The sequence below is a fragment of the Adiantum capillus-veneris genome, chromosome 3, assembly GCF_014529385.1.
Source record: "Adiantum capillus-veneris isolate H3 chromosome 3, ASM1452938v2, whole genome shotgun sequence".
In the NCBI taxonomy this organism is placed as follows: domain Eukaryota; kingdom Viridiplantae; phylum Streptophyta; class Polypodiopsida; order Polypodiales; family Pteridaceae; genus Adiantum; species Adiantum capillus-veneris.
In genome coordinates this window covers 2872211-2889016 of record NC_140933.1, presented here as the reverse complement: position 1 = coordinate 2889016, position 16806 = coordinate 2872211, and the positions used below count along the sequence as shown (strand labels likewise).

The following is a 16806-nucleotide window of genomic DNA, read 5'->3' as shown; positions in this document are numbered from 1 at the left end:
GGAAGACCAAGGTTATGGTGTTTAACACCACACCATAGTGGTTCAGGAGGTAAGCACCCACGTTTACATATGGCCAAGACAGTGGAGTATACAAATGCATACACCTATCTTGGGGTAGTCTTCATGTGGACCGGTGTTTTCATTGAGCAGCAGCAGAGACAATGACGTCGGACGAGAGCTTACACAGCCTTGTGAGGATTGGAGAGGATGTGTTCCCAGGTTCGATTTCCGGGACCTCGTAGAACAAAGCTTTGGCTTTTTGGCACGCTAGTGGCTTCAGCTATGCTTCAGATTTGGGGACCCTTACTGGACCATCATGGCAGATCTGGTAGCACTGATGGATGCAGATGTATGGAGAGGCCTTTAGTCTCTACGATCTCTCGGATGATTCCTGGCTAAGGCCTTAGTGCCACATGAGATTATTCGAGCCGAGCTAGCTCCCCCCCCCCTCTCGTGGTCGAGGCACTTACTAGATCAGTATCCTTCATGCATTGTTTATGGGACCTCCCTAGAGACAGATATGCTCGGCTAGCCCTTGAGTCATCCCGACAGTTAGCGCTACAAGGGGATACAACAGTTAGTCCTTGTTCCGGGACCTCGTAGAACAAAGCTTTGGCTTTTTGGCACGCTAGTGGCTTCAGCTATGCTTCAGATTTGGGGACCCTTAGTGGACAATCATGGCAGATCTGGTAGCACTGATGGATGCAGATGTATAGAGAGGCCTTTAGTCTCTACGATCTCTCGGATGATTCTGGCTAAGGCCTTAGTGCCACATGAGATTATTCGAGCCGAGCTAGCTGCCCCCCCCTCTCGTGGTCGAGGCACTTACTAGATCGGTATCCTTCATGCATTGTTTATGGGACCTCCCTAGAGACAGTTATGCTCGGCTAGCCCTTGAGTCATCCCGACAATTAGCACTACAAGGGGATACAACATGCTGGTATGGGAGATGACATCATGGTTTCAATCACATGGTTTCAACATAGATAGACTGCCTCCATTCCAGTACTCCTTGGATGCACCCTCCCTATCTCTCAGGCGGACAGAGATCAACTAGACTCATATGTCATGAATTGATTCAGCTAGATACCAAGAGCACATGGATACAGCCGACACAGGAGTTGGGGCACAAAGATGGCTTTCTATAGAGAGCATCTTCTCCAACTAACGGAGGATGGATATGTGATCAGACCGGCCTATATGGACACTCATTTACCCCATGGGATACGATGTGCTATTGGTGAGATGCGCACCTCATCGCATCAGTTAGAGATTGAGACTGGCAGATTTAGGAGAGTACCAGCAGAGGCCAGGATTTGCCAGTTGTGTCATATAGGGCCGGAGACCGAGTTACACCACATTTTTCATTGTCCGGTATCTATGAGATACGAGGCAGCTTTCATTGTCTATTCAGAGAGGGCTTTGGACCGTTGGCTAGACTCATGAGATATAAGGATCAGAGATGCCTCGGGTTGTTTTTGCTAGAGCTACGGAGACACAAGGAGCGTCTCTTGAGAAGATCAGGCAATGGGAGACATTCACAAAGGGACTTCTTTAGAGCAAGGACTCGGTAGTCAGATGAGCAAGTTTAACAGCGGACTTCAGAGGCCACATATACCAAAGGTATATTAGTTGACAGAGCCATTGAGCTCGCGAAGCTAGACCCCCACGTCTACGAGGGCGACCACGACATCGACGGAGGCTCCATCAGACGATCAAGACTATTCTAGCACGACATGGGAGACATCCAATACGACTATTTATAGAGACGGACATTGACGATGCTCTCGATGCAATACTTTCTCGGACAACGCCCAATGCCAGGCATTTCTCGGACAACGCCCAATGCCAGGCAGCCTCAAGCATTGATGACATAGCAGCTATAATACACGTACTTTATTCAGAATACGGGACGTCCCGTATTGAAACATACATTATGTCCCCTAGCGTTTTCTATTCTAGAGATTTTTTGCTCATAACGTATTCTATTCTAATGTCTTTTGCTTGTTGATCAGGTGGCTTTTAGAGCTTCATGGTGCTTGTTTATGTATGCTATGATTAAACGATGAAGAGTCATTGAGGAGGTGCATGACCTGAGTCATTTGTCCTTATTAAAGTATCATATCTAAAAAAGTTGAAGTATTTTATTTTTGATTCTCAAAAATACGTCTAGTACGCGTATTGTACAACGCATATTAAACCCCCCTCCCATACCGTGGCTACTATGATTGATGATGATGGTGATGACGGTGATGATATTAGTTTTTCACTTTACTTCGTTTTTATTTTGTACCCAGACATTGTATTAGATCCACCAAGATTGAATCAATTTGGTCTCATAGATTATTTTGGCCTTTTGAAGACGTCTCTCTCTCTCTCTCTCTCTCTCTCTCTCTCTCTCTCTCTCTCTCTCTCTCTCTCTCTCTCTCTCTCTCAAAGGCCTTTGCACACAAAGGCATGGAGGATAGGTAAGAAAAGTGATGGCACGGGAGAGTCTTCAAAGGGAAGAGCTCTCATACTACGCTTCCCCTCGTTGGAAGAAGAAGGAATTCTTGAGGAAGAGGCCTAATCTCAAAAAGACATGTATTTTCCTCAGTGATGACCTGACTCTCTCACAGCTCGCACATATGAGAGAGGTAATGCCAGAGATTACAGCGGCAAGGGAGAAGAGAAAGATAGACTTCTACAGAGATGGACAGGTGGTGATTTCAAAGCGGCGCACTGCATGACAGTGCGAGACCTATGGGACCACACTGAAGATGGCTACCTGGAATTGTAATGGGTCTATGAGGTTGGACGTGGGTGCATTTGAGGACAATTTCAAAGACAACGATATTGTATTCTTCTCAGAGACTCATCAGGCCCCTGGACAGGTGATGCCACATGTGGTGGGATATAGATGGGAGACAGCTCACAGGACAAATGCGAGATTTGAGCATGGGAGTAGAGGTTCAGGAGGAGTAGCAGTGCTATTCAGAGAGGAACTACAACCATTACTGCATATTGTACGAAGAGATGATCATGCTAGATATATGTGGGTGAGATTGAGAGCTGACACAAGTCGATTCCTATATATTGCCATATGTTACTTTCCTCCCAGTACATCAGTGTATGCTGCATCCAGAGGACAGTCGCCTTTCTCTATTCTAGATGATGACATTTGGGAGTTTTCTAGGGATGGTGATATCATTCTCCTAGGGGACTTCAATGCCGAACGGGCAACTCGCAGACAGTCTTCTACGACACTTCAGATGAGATGCTTAGAGAGCTGGATGTAGGTGAGTTGGGACTTGACAGATGCTCAAATGACACAGAGCAGACGGAGTATGGGAGATACCTCATGGAAATAAAGACTACACATGGATTACCCATACTTAATGGCTTAAGCGATTTCCTGGAGCAGCCGGTTTCACATGCTTTCCACACAGACATGGGGCCAGTACAGTGGATTATGTTATGACACAACCGAGCTTTGTCCCCTGCATTCAGGATTTCAAAGTGGGACCCAGGCCAGTGGGCATAGCAGCATATCATGCTCTCTTGACACTATCCGTTAAATTCCAGTATAGTACAACCCAGACATCAGGAGGCAGGTCACACACCCGCTATACATTTACACCAGAGAATGATTTCGTTTATACAGAGGAGATTCGGGACCGTCTATTGGAAGGCACAGCTGGCAAAAATGGTACAAGCCTCTCAGTGGAGGAGTGCACCACTCTACTGACTGAGACACTGCATGGGGCTGCATCAGTGGCATACCCACACACTCGGCCGAGCAAGAGACGACATTCTGTGAGCATGCCCTAGAATACTTGGTATGATGAGGAGTGCAGAGAGATGAGAGCCCAGCTTCAGAGGGATCTTCTTTAATGGGGTCATCACTTACAGACAGTCTCGGATTGCTTTCCGACGCCTTGTGCGACGGAAGAAGCGAGCTTACCTAGCTCAGATGGAGCGAGACTTATATCACATGTTCTTGAGTAGGGACTCAAGAGAGGCATGGGGACTCTTCCATGAGCACTCCCCTCCCCCAGTGATTACTTCACCTGATGTGTGGGGCCAATATGCGACATCATTATATACGGTTCCTGTACAGGAACCCCTTCCAGACCCTACCAAGCCTTGCCCAGCTACGAGCACTTTCTTTACACCTGAGATGATACAAAGCGCCATCGACAGGATGAGGACCGGAAAGGCATATGACGGTCTAGTAGCGGAGCACTTTATACATGCCAGGGATACGCTGATGGAGGTTCTCGCAGTGTTGTTCAATCGTGCCATGTGTGAGGGATTACCTGAGACTTGGAGGTTGTCTAATATTGTGTCACGTGACACATCCAACCCTATGTGTCCGTGGACAAGCTACAGCATGACCAAGGTTCAGTCAGTCCAATCAGTCTAGATTTAGCAGTGATCTTACACTTTTGTGAGTCTATTCGTAGACCGTGCATGTCCAGTCACTTAGCATAGATGTATATCCTCTGGTTGCACACAACATGATCATCAATATTCCCTTCAAAATCCATCAGATTCAGTCAGGGGAATTTTCCAGTGCATTTAGCCTATTTTCCCTATTTTTGATATTTTCACTCATTATTTTTAAGTGACTTTCAACAAAAGTAGAAAGGGCAATTTTGCTAATTTAATATATAAGCAAAACCAAGTTAGCACAATTGGGCAAATGAGCAAGGAGCACAACAGGCCCCCAAGCAGCAGGTATTTCCCCTCTCTCAACAAGACCCTCTCCAAGCCTCCCTTGGTGAGACCCACCCCCTTCAGCCCATCAGCGTTTTGGTATCGCCATCAAACATATCTCCCCATTGGCGTTTTCCTCACCAGCAACCATCGCCATCAAGCTTATCTGCTTGGCGTTTTCCCCCTACTGCAGACAGCCAATTCAGCGTTTTTGACTCAGCAATTTTCAGCCAAGTTCAGCGTTTTACTAACGCTCAGCCATGCATCAGCGTTTTTGAATTTCAGCCCCAAACTGCAGCAAATACACAGCGTTTTCAGCAAGCCTCAGCAGCAGCAGATTCATCCCTAGTTGGATGCAGAAGAACACCCATTTTCAGCCATAAAAATGCAGCCAAAACAGTCATTTTCAGCCACCCAAAACAGCCCAAAGATTTGCAAATTTTCAGCAGATAGAAGACCATAGATTCCAGCCATCAAGTCGTCGTCGTCATCACCGTCGTCGTCATCGGCATAGTCCAAGTTGCATCAGTCCATTGCATACGCATTGTACCACTTTGTGCAATCATAAGTAGACCACTCTCGCCGACGAGAGTGGAGCCTTCGGAGGAGGGTTTTACGTCTCTAGTGTCGTATCTCTCTTCTCTCTCTATCTCTCAGTCTCATACACGTGCACGCACAGTGTCCATTCACTTTGTTTGTGATCATAGCATTTTCCATTAAGAACGAAAGGCTCTACCTTCCATAAGAACAAAAGGAACCTTGAGCACAGTTCGGAGCACTCATCTTCAGCAAAGCGCAAACATTCATTCCGCTGCACCTAACATTGGTATCAGAGCTTTGGCAGTGTTCTATATCACTCAAGGAAAGAACCACAAGAACCACAATAATTTTTTTTTGCTTGTTCAGGTCGCACGAACCCAAGTTTGCTTGGGAGTGTCGATTCCTAATCGTGTTTTGTTGAAGAGTGATAGAAATCCCAAGAAAGAAGGACTTGTCCAGACTCCCCTTGTGTCTCTTTTCACTCATTGAGAGCGGACCATGCACTTAGCGACCGGCCAATTGACGTGAGGTGGGAAAAAGCAACCTTGGTGTGAGCGCAAGGCCGCCAAGGGGTGCGCCCGCGGAAAAGAGTAGAACTCGGGTCAAGAGAAGATCCTTCTCCAACGCGATTTGCAAGCAAAAGAAAACCTCAAGAACCCCAAGAACCCAAGTTCCTCATGAACTTAAGAACCCAAGACCCCAAGAACCACAAGAACCCACGATTGCACAATGGTCATCACTCGAAGCGGAATGGATACTTCGCTTACAGGTGATGAGATGAGAGAGGCGAAGAAGAATTTTTCCCACTAGGAGGTTTTTCCGACCCTCCCTCTTTCCCATCTACGACAAGGATTGCGCTAACACCTATGGAGGAGTTGGACCAGGAAAGAAAAGCAGAAATAGAGCGTGAACACAAAGAAAGAATGGCAGCCATAGAGCGTAACTACACAGAAAGAATGGCAGCCATAGATCGCGAGAACAAAGCAATAAGGCAAGAGATGTTGCGACTCTTTTCTCGAATGCAGGCACAGATGCAACAGGATCGGGAAAAGGAGACTCTCTCAGTCTCTTCTTCTCCAAAGCATGACACACAGGGTTCGCATGATTGTGTGAAGCATGATGATGATTTGATTGACAATGATAAGCACAATGATTGCATGATAAGCATGATGATTTGAATGACATGCATGATGATTTGAATGACATTGATTTGGATGTCAATGACAAGCATGATGATTTGCATGATCAAGATGTGATTTCCCACAAGCATGATGATTTGCATAATCAAGATGTGATTTCTCACAAGCATGATGAGTTGCATGAAGAAGGTGTGATTGTTCACAAGGATGATGTGTTAGTGGATGCTTTTTCTAGCGAAGCTAACCTCGTTGTAGATTCAATCAATCACAAAGAACCGATTTTGGCTTTCGAGTCGAGGTCCAAAGAACCCCCACAGGACGATTCGATCATTCAGGAAGAACCGATCTTGGCTCTCGAGCCTACATCCAAAGAACCCTCACAAGAAGTATTATGTGTTCGCATGATTGATACGCACGCATTGTACGAGTGTTTCATTCTTGATCGTTTACTGTATTTTAGTCAGCATCGTTATGTGATCCCTTTTCCTAGGCATGACATATTGTATGTTGAGCACGTTTCTCTCATGGATGAGCACGAATGTATGCCGATTTTTCATGAAAAGCTGAAAAGTATGTATGTAAGGAAGTCACATTCCATGTCCCTTCCTTGGCATGACACAGTTTCCGAACGAGCACATGAAAGTATGAGCACCAAGCGTGGGCATTTCCATTGTGTTTTGCCACAGTTAATTGCTCTAGATCATAAGGGAAAGATTCGATCTCATTGCTTGCATGTGTTTGATGAACGGGTTGTCACTCCGTCTCTAGGTTCATCTACATTGCATACACAGTCTTTAGAGAAGACAAGATTTTTTTCCTTCACTTTACATGGAATAGGTATGTTCATGGTTTTGTGTTGGAGATGGTTTCAAGAATTTTCAGCCATGGAGATTCTTGAAGACGAAAGAAGCATGACTCTAGATGAAGTTGAAGCAAGGAAGGAAACTCAGAAGACTTTGTGTCACTTTCGGCGCGGCCCAAAGAAGCAAGCGTTGCAGACCTTTATGAAGTTCAAGTACCGCACGACCCACACATCAGAGTGGGCCGACAAAGAGTCCCTTCCAGGATTCCGAATGCTATTGGCAATCTCCCTCGACGCCATACAGTTCGGTACCAGTACCTCACTTTGAAAAGGAGGGGATGTCACGTGACACATCCAACCCAATGTGTCCGTGGCCAAGCTACAGCATGACCAAGGTTCAGTCAGTCCAATCAGTCTAGATTTAGCAGTGATCTGGCACTTTTGTGAGTCTATTCGTAGACCGTGCATGCCCAGTCACTTAGCATAGATACATATCCTCTGGTTGCACACAGCATGATCATCAGTATTCCCTTCAGAATCCATCAGATTCAGTCAGGGGAATTTTCCAGTGCATTTAGCCTATTTTTCCTATTTTTGATATTTTCACTTATTATTTTTAAGTGACTTTCCAACAAAAGTAGGTAGGGCAATTTTGCTAAGTTAATATATAAGCAAACCCAAGTTAGCACAATTGGGCAGATGAGCAAGGAGCACAACAGGTCCCCCAAGCAACAGGTATTTCCCCTCTCTCAACAAGACCCTCTCCAAGCCTCCCTTGGTGAGACCCACCCCCTTCAGCCCATCAGCGTTTTGGTATCGCCATCAAGCATCTCTCCCCCTTGGCGTTCTCCTCACCTGCAGCCATGGCCATCAAGCTTATCTGCTTGGCGTTTTCCCCCTACTGCAGGCAGCCAATTCAGCCTTTTTGACTCAGCAATTTTCAGCCAAGTTGAGTGTTTTACTAACGCTCAGCCATGCATCAGTGTTTTTGAATTTCAGCCCCAAACTGCAACAGATACACAACGTTTTCAGCAAGCCTCAGCAACAACAGATTCATCCCTAGTTGGATGCAAAAGAGCCCCCATTTTCATCCATAAAAACGCAGCCAAAACAGTCATTTTCAGCCACCCAAAACAGCCCAACGATTTGCAGATTTTCAGCAGATAGAAGACCACAGATTCCAGCCATCAAGTCGTCGTCGTCATTGGCATAGTCCAAGTTGCATCAGTCCATTGCATACGCATTGTACCACTTTGTGCAATCATAAAGTAGACCACTCTCGCCGACGAGAGTGGGGCCTTCGGAGGAGGGTTTTACAACGTCCCTGGTGTCGTATCTCTCTTCTCTCTCTATCTCTCAGTCTCATACACTTGCACGCACAGTGTCCATTCACTTTGTTTGTGATCATAGCATTTTCCATTAAGAACGAAAGGCTCTACCTTCCATAAGAACAAAAGGAACCTTGAGCACAATTCGGAGCACTCATCTTGAGAAAAGCGCAAACATTCATTCCGCTGCACCTAACATATTGTGCCCATCTTCAAGGTTGTTGACCCTACAGAGCATGGGAACTACCGCACTATTATGGTTGCACACACATTGGCACGGTTGTATGCATCTATTCTGGAGCAACACTTGAGTAATTGGGTAGAGGGCGAGGGTGTACGAGCAAAGGGTCAGGCCGGCTTTAGCAGGGGTTTTTCCACTCTTGATCATATTTTGACACTTAGGGCCATCATTGAGGAGGACAGAGCACATGGGAGACGGATCTATTGTAGCTTTGTGGATTTTCACAAAGCATTTGACATGGTACCAAGATCTCGATTGATGCGCAGACTACATGAGATGGGGGTGCGCATAGAGGTGATTAGGGAGATTATGGCTTTGTACAGATCAGTGATGGGACATGTACGCACTCCGAAAGGGGTATCTGCTTTAGTTCATTCTACTATTGGAGTGAAACAAGGCTGCCCATTGTCTCCTACTCTATTTGGTATGTATGTTGATGAGGTGTCTGATTACATTGATAGAGAGGGTGACAGGGGTGCCCAGCTGGCAGGGACGTGGATCCCATTGTTGCTATATGCTGATGATATTGCGCTGATATCTGACTCACCAGAAGGTATGCAACGACATTTGGATGCACTACGCAGTTTTGCAGAGGATAGTGGATTGTGTGTAAAACCAAGGTTATGGTGTTTAACACCACACCGCAATGGGTCAAGAGATTGTGGAGAATACAGATGCATACACTGACCTGGGGGTAGTCTTTACAGGGCCGAGATTTTCTTTGAGAAGAGCAGCAGAGACTAGACTAACTAGAGCTGGTGCAGCTCTGGGAGGAATGGAGAGGATGTGTTCGCAGGTTCAGTTCCAGGAACCTAGGACAAAGTTATGGCTCTTTGATACTTTGGTTGCCTCTACTATGTTATATGGGGTGCAAGTATGGGGACCTTCTGTAGGCCGGGATGGTTGGAGGCGTATGGAGAAGCCCCTGGTATCTATGATCTCTCGGCTAATTAGAGCCAACGCTTCCGTACCGCATGATATCATTCGAGCGGAATTAGCTGCCCCCCCTAGGGAGATCGAGGCGCTTACCAGATCAATCTCCTTTGTACACAATCTGGGGGATACTACCAGAGACAGATATGCCAGGGTGGCTCTAGAGTCCTCCAGACAATTAGCTCTTAATGGGGATACATCATGCTGGTATGCACAGATGGCATCATGGTTTCAAACACATGGTTTCACCATGGACAGGTTGCCTCCTTTTCAATACTCTCTACAAGCACCCTTGAGGTCTCTGACGCGTGTAGAGATTAATAGACTCATTCGTCAGGATCTGATCCAGCTGGACACGAGGAGGACATGGATAGAGCCGATATAGAAGTTGGGCACAAAGATTGCTTTCTACAGAGAGCATCTTCTCCACCTCACGGGGGATGGGTTTGTGATTCGACCTAGCTATATGGACACGCATCTTTCTCATGGTTTGCGTTGTGCCATTGGCCAGATACACACGTCCTCACATCAGCTCAAGATTGAGACTGGCAGATTCAAAGGGACACCAGCAGATAGAAGGATATGCTGCTTATGCCATCTAGAGCCAGAGACAGAGGTACATTACATATGTCCTTGCACATTGTACTATGAGATACGAGGCCGTTTTCATTGTCTATTCAGAGAACGTTTTGGGCCTCTATCTAGGGTCATGAGTTATGAGGATCAGAGATGTCTTGGGCTATATCTACTTGAGTTACACAGGCATAGAGAAACTTTATTGAGGAGAGCTGAAGAGAGACAACCCGCTGAAGAGAGACAACCCCAGAGACAGATCACAGATTTCTTTACACTAGATATTGTACACCTAGAAGAACAGACAGAGGAGCAGCCAACAGTGGAGAGGTCTGCCCGCACTACTGGCATTCTCATAGACCGAGCATTGGAGCTAGGGAGATCTAGACGACGCCGATGGAGAAGAGGAGCTACACAGTTTCGAAGGAGGCTACAGCAAAGGATTCGAGCCATACTTTTTCGTCGTCCAAAGTGCAGATGAAGATGGATCTCTACTTCCCTCCCATATTGTCTACACATTGTACTATTTGGTTCACACATTTCACGCCTTTCACCTTTCACACCTATCATCTTAGTAATATAACATTTCATTTCATTTCTAGATGACCGCGATTGAGGAGAGGAGCTGCACAATATCGACGGAGACTACAACAGAGGATTCGAGCCATACTTTCTCGACGTCCAGAGTAGAGATGAGGATGGATCTCTACCATATCTCCCCCCCCCCCCCCCGCCTTCTCTCATTGTTCTACACATTGTACTGGGCACCTTTTGTATTAGCTGGCACATCCATACAGTCCCAGCTTGTAGTAGTTGTATTGGTACGAGGCTGCTTTCATTGTCTATTCAGAGAAGGCTTTGGACCGTTGCCTAGAGTCATGAGGTATCAGGATCAGAGATGCCTCAGGTTGTTTTTGCTAGAGCTGCGCAGACACAGGAGAAGTCTCTTGAGGAGACCAGGACATCAAAAGCAGTCTTCTACTATAAACCAAAAGGGAGGAAAGTCCCCAAGGAGCAGACAAACTCGGGAAGGCCCTTCATTCTATTTGACCCTGCTTACAAAAGCCTTCAAGAGGCACCCAAAGGTAAATCTGCAACTAATCTTGTGAGGTAGTGAGTCTTGACAACATAAGTAAGGCAGCTAGAACAATGTGATTTGAGAGATAGCAGTGTCACCTCTGAGTGGTAGCAGTGTACCTAACAAGAATTTCTTTCTTACAATAGTAAGGATATCAATTTAGCATCTGGGTAGTGATCAATTTGAACCTGTCTGGCAATCCCATGGCTTTCTCAGGTGTCAGAAACAATATATCATAGTGTCCTTGTCTGGCTTTGATAATCACAGATCTATCACTTTGGGAGCTGCCCAAATACTCAGAATTAATGCCACGTTGTTTCAAGCCCATGACCTACATTAAAAAAAACATTACAGGTTTAGTAGAGATTTGGTAGCAAGCTACTATGCTATTATCAAAGAGTACATGACCCTGCTACAATTTCCACTTACTTGATCCTGCATTAGACTGATAAGGGGACTGATGACAATTGCACACTTCTTTGATATGAGAGGTGGGAGCTGATAACTGCAAAAAACATGTTAAAAATTTGATTACATTTCGGAAAAGAGATCAGTGGGTAAAAATGCCTGTGTGTGTGTGTGTGTGTGTGTGTGTGTGTGTGTGTGTGTGTCTGGAATGCAGGTTTCATTTTCCCTCCACCACTTTCCACAGACGGTTTTGGCTTTTTGGGGAGCTTCAGTCTCTAAAGTCTCAGTTTGCAATCTTTTTTGGCTGGGTCAGATTTTGGGTTCTGTGGACCATTTGGCACCATCGCAACTCCTTGATGTTTCAAGGCATTGCTGTTGACCCCTTTCCCTACTTCAAATTTTCACTCGGTCAGGCGTTGCATTTTGCCTTATGATGCTGGGGACATCACTCTTGATGCCTATAGGATTTATTTTGACTGTTTCTAGCCCTTGGAGCCCCATGCTGCTCCACTTTTTGTATCTTTTCTGCTTGGTGGGTTTTCCTTGCTTTGAGGTTTCCCACTTGTAATTTACATCAACAAGATTAACAAAAAAAGTGTGTGTATAATGCACATTCATCTGCCCGGCACGGCCTCTGCCCACTGCGCGTCCTTGTTGGAGCTGTTTCCCTCATCAGCAGTACTAGGCGGCAACCAGCTTTTGGCAGACCTACAAATGTGTGTGTGTGTGTGTGTGTGTGTGAGAGAGAGAGAGAGAGAGAGAGAGAGAGAGAGAGAGAGAAAGAGAAAAAAGTGTGTGTGTGTAGTGTGTGTGTGTGAGAGAAAAATTCCTGCGCGTGAAAATTCCTGCACGTGAAATTCTTGCGCGTGAGCAGTTCGCGAATACTCCTGCGCGCTGCTGCAACCCACTGCACCTGCGCCAGCAGGTGTATGTGAGTGTGTGTGTGCGTGCGTGTGTGTGGGCAAGAGATTCCTGCACGTTCCTCAGCTTTTGGGCGCCCCTCAGACTGTGTGGTCTGTTCGTCCGTGACCTGCTGTAGCAGTTAGTACTCAGCCCTGCACAGCTTAACCCTACTGTGGGCTCGCCCCCTGTCAGTCATTCAACGACCTGCTGCATCCTCAGCGCCACTACAGTCAAGGCAGTCAGTACAGAACATAACAGTTAAGATTTTGCAGGCTTTAAAATTTGCACAGTTTGCAATTGTACAGGCTTTTACCTTGCAAGATGTATATCTTCTGTGGCTGATGTATATATCTCTGCGGCCTTGTGAATAGATTAAAAAAACAAAAATACAAAAAATCTTTCGTTTAATTTGGGACGTGGTCCGGTTGCTTTATGTCAGAGTAACGATTCCGGGAGTGCTTCTCAAATCAAAAGTTGTCTATATGAAGACTTTGAAGAAGCCCGAAAAGCCTGGAATGGCCAGGCACTTGCCCTTGAGGTGCGAATTCCAGTACACGACCTCATGGATCTGGTAGCGCAATACGCCAAGAATGCAGTCATCTTGTTTTTCCCGGGCAAAATGCCAATTGCGCAGGATGTCAGACAATGGGTTGATTTCCTTCTTAAACGCCAAGCTGTCCGAGGCGTTTATTTTGGTGCTCGGGGTTTCTATGAGGTTTTACTGGTAGACACTGAAGCTAGAAACCTTTTGCTGGAAATGTCTCCGCTCTTTTTGGCACGCAGATGACTCATGCTCTACCTTGGTCACTTACGAAGGACTATCAAAGTCTTATTCGTCATAAATGTCCAGTGTGGGTGGAAATAGTTGATTTCCCTCGCACGTGGAGGCATTTTCTTCCGTTGCTGGCTGCTCAGCTTGGCAAGGTAATTTGCCCCCTCAAATTGGATGCGAATACCAATAGGTTTTGCATTCTTTGGGATACGGACAAACATACCCCAGATGGAATTATGGTGGATTCAGGGTATCCATGGGTTGGCAAGCGTCCTTTCAAACTCAAATGGGGAAAATTTGCAAACTCCTGTTTCCGATGTGGTAGATTTGGTCACATGCAATCTGAATGTCTTGAACCAGTTCTACAGCCTCCTCTTTCGGCTGTTCCTGCTTCTGCTTCTGCCCCTGCCCCTGTAAGCAAATCTGTTGGTGACGCTAAATTGAATGGAGTTTCTACTATGAAGGTGATTCCCAATGTAGACGAAGGCAAAAACAAAAATCCGCAGTCTGCTAATGTTTAGAATGTAAATACAGTGAAAGGCAAGAATGTTGGGTCAGGTGATGTTAGCTCATGGGCGGTGCCTAAAAAGACAGTGAAAATTCATACTCCAACCCCCTCCCGTAATTATGTTCCTCCGGTTAATGCCAACAAGAATGTATCGTTTAAGCAGCTTCCTTGCAATGACAATCGCACGTTGATTGATGCTTGGAAAAAGCGATGCATTCTTATAAGGATGTGCTTTTGGGTGAGGCTTCTACCTCTCAGGCAGATCCTATGAACAAGTCTCTTGTTTTCACTCAGCGAATGGGTTCTGGTATGGATGTGGTGGATGGAGATGTCCATATGGGCATCTTGACTTGATCCTTGTGTCTCTCGCCGATGTACATATGATTTCTCATGCACAGTTCCATTAAATGCATTACATACAATGTGCGTGGGTTATGTAACCTTGACAGATGGCGATTGACCTGACACTATGTACATACATGTAAGGCAGATATAGTAGTTTTGCATGAACACAATTAGCATGACTTTGCTGGTCAGTGTTCTTATTTTGATGGTTATTGGATTGCATATGTTGGTTTGCAAGACTATTCAGGTTTATTGATGCTGGTTCGGCATGAGCTTCAGCCAGCACTCTTGTACAATGATCCGTAGGGCCGCTGGATGGTAGTTCAATGCCTGATGAACAGTCAAGTTTACGAATTTGGAGGTGTTTATGCGCATACAGCATCTGGGCAAAGGGCTGCTCTATGGCGAGACATCTCTTCTCGTTTATGGACTTAAAATGCATTCCTTTGTGGTGATTTTAATAATACCCCTGCGATGGATAATAGCACCACAGGTATTTCCCACATATTGTCTGCGGAAAGGCTAGAATGGGATAATCTGTTTGCTGCTACTCCGATGATTGATTTATGGCGGCATTTGCACCCAAATGCCCCCGGATTTACTTTTCAGCATGTTGCTCACTCTTCTTCTCGAGCGTGGTTGGATCGATGGTAATTGCTTAATCTGCAACAATATGAGGATTTTGTATGTGAGATCAGCATCGATTACACTTTACAGTTATCTGATCATTACCCTGTTTTGTTGAATGTGAGTTTTGGGCAATCTCGTTGTGATCGACCTCTTTCTAGGAAACGTTTGCTACATATTAACAATGCTTATCTCACTCATGCGGCCTTTCGTGACATGATTTCGGATATTATTCCCCCGCTTCTTGCTCACATACATTTTGATCTTGATGCTGCGTGGTATCGCTTTGTTATGAGAGTGCAAAGTGTCATTTATGACTATGGCACGCATTACATGCAATGTACTCGGGGGGGATGTTAAGGATGCGAAGCACGCTTGTCAACAGTTGCAAATGTTGGCTGATTTGCGGCCTTTGTCTGACTCTGAGATGTCGGAGTTGTGCGAAGCCTATGTGTGTATACAGCACAATGATAAGCGTAAACTTGCTAAATGGCAAGCGCGTGCCCGTCAACAGGCTTTCATGGATAAAGGCTATGCTTCGAAGCAATTTTTCAAGCATTTGCATCATGCGAGGGTCTTGCAAGCAATCAAGCGGGTTATGCTTTCCCCATGTGTTTGGACTTCTTCAAAGCAAGAACTTGCTAATGCCATGGCTTTGCATTATCGACAGGTGTTTGTTGCTCCTTCTCAGGCATCCTCGGTTGTTTGCCATGCACGTCGATTGATGCTTTCCTTTGTTCATCCGATCATATCCTCACAGGATGCATGACCCATTCACTGCCGCGGAATTGCATAGTGCTTTACTTGCTTTGGGCCGTTGCCGGTCTCCCAGTTGGGATGGGCTTACTGTGGAATTCTTCCTCTCCTTTTGGAAGGATCTTGAATTTCCATTGCTCTTCATGATTAATACAGCATGGCAGAAACAAGATTTGCCTCTATTTTGGAAAGAAGGTTTACTTAAATTGCTGCCTAAGCAAGCGCTTTGCGAGCGATTCTCTCACTGGCGCCCGATTACTTTGATGCTAGTAATTTACAAGATATTGGCTAAGATGCTGGTGCACCGCATTAAAGACCATCTTTTTGCAGGACTCCATCAGGCTCAATATGGTTTCATTCCACGTCGTCAGATTTTGGATAATTTGGCTAATGTTATGATCGGCATGGAGTATGCTAAGTATACTCATTAGGATGTGTTGGTTATGCAAGTGATATTGAAAAGGCCTTTGACACTGTACAGTGGGATTTCATTGCTGCCACGATGAGGTGCCTAGGGTTTGGTCCTAAAATTGCCAATGTGGTTTATTTCTTGTATGCATGTAGCACGTCTTCGGGAATCTTGGAAGGCGAATTAACAGAATCCTGGCCTCTTGGTTGTTCGGTCAGGCAGGGTTGCCTCCTTAGTGCTTTGTTGTATGCTATAGCCACTCACCCACTGTTGATTGATCTTGATCACTTGACCTCGGCTAAGTTTCTTCATGGTTTGCAATTACCTTCGGGTCGTACCTTTGTTGGTCAGGCTTACGCTGATGATTCGTTGTTTATGCCTCGTAATCAAAAGGGTGATGTCGAAGTGATTATGGAAGCATTGGAACTTTTTGGCATTGCGGCTGGGCTTAAAGTCAACTTTTGTAAATCGAAGCTTTTGCCTCTTCGTTCTTGTGATTGGCACAGTCTATTGTGGCCAGGTGAGATTGTTTCTCCAAACGTGATTACTAGGCATTTGGGTTATCCAATCGGATGGAATGTCACTCATTCGCAGAAAGTGGATTGGGTTATGCAACGTTTGAAAGTCAAATTGCAATACTGGAAGTTATCCACTTGGCCATTGCATGTTCATCTGCGTAGAGTATCCTGTTGGCTTATGTTCAGTTCTTTTTGCCACTGATGCATTGGCCTCGTCGTTGCCTTGAT

General features: G+C 45.6%; 1 protein-coding gene across 1 annotated transcript in view; it reads right to left on the bottom strand.

The window, feature by feature from the left end:
- Positions 1 to 16806, bottom strand: part of LOC147460427 (uncharacterized) — a 168438-nt gene that overhangs the window by 89859 nt on the left and 61773 nt on the right. Inside the window, exons 3-4 of the mRNA XM_086507585.1 lie at positions 11762 to 11837; positions 11521 to 11663 (exon numbers count right to left, since the gene is read on the bottom strand). Of these exons, the coding sequence (XP_086363711.1) occupies positions 11521 to 11663; positions 11762 to 11837 (219 nt within the window). The remainder of the gene's footprint in view (positions 1 to 11520; positions 11664 to 11761; positions 11838 to 16806) is intronic.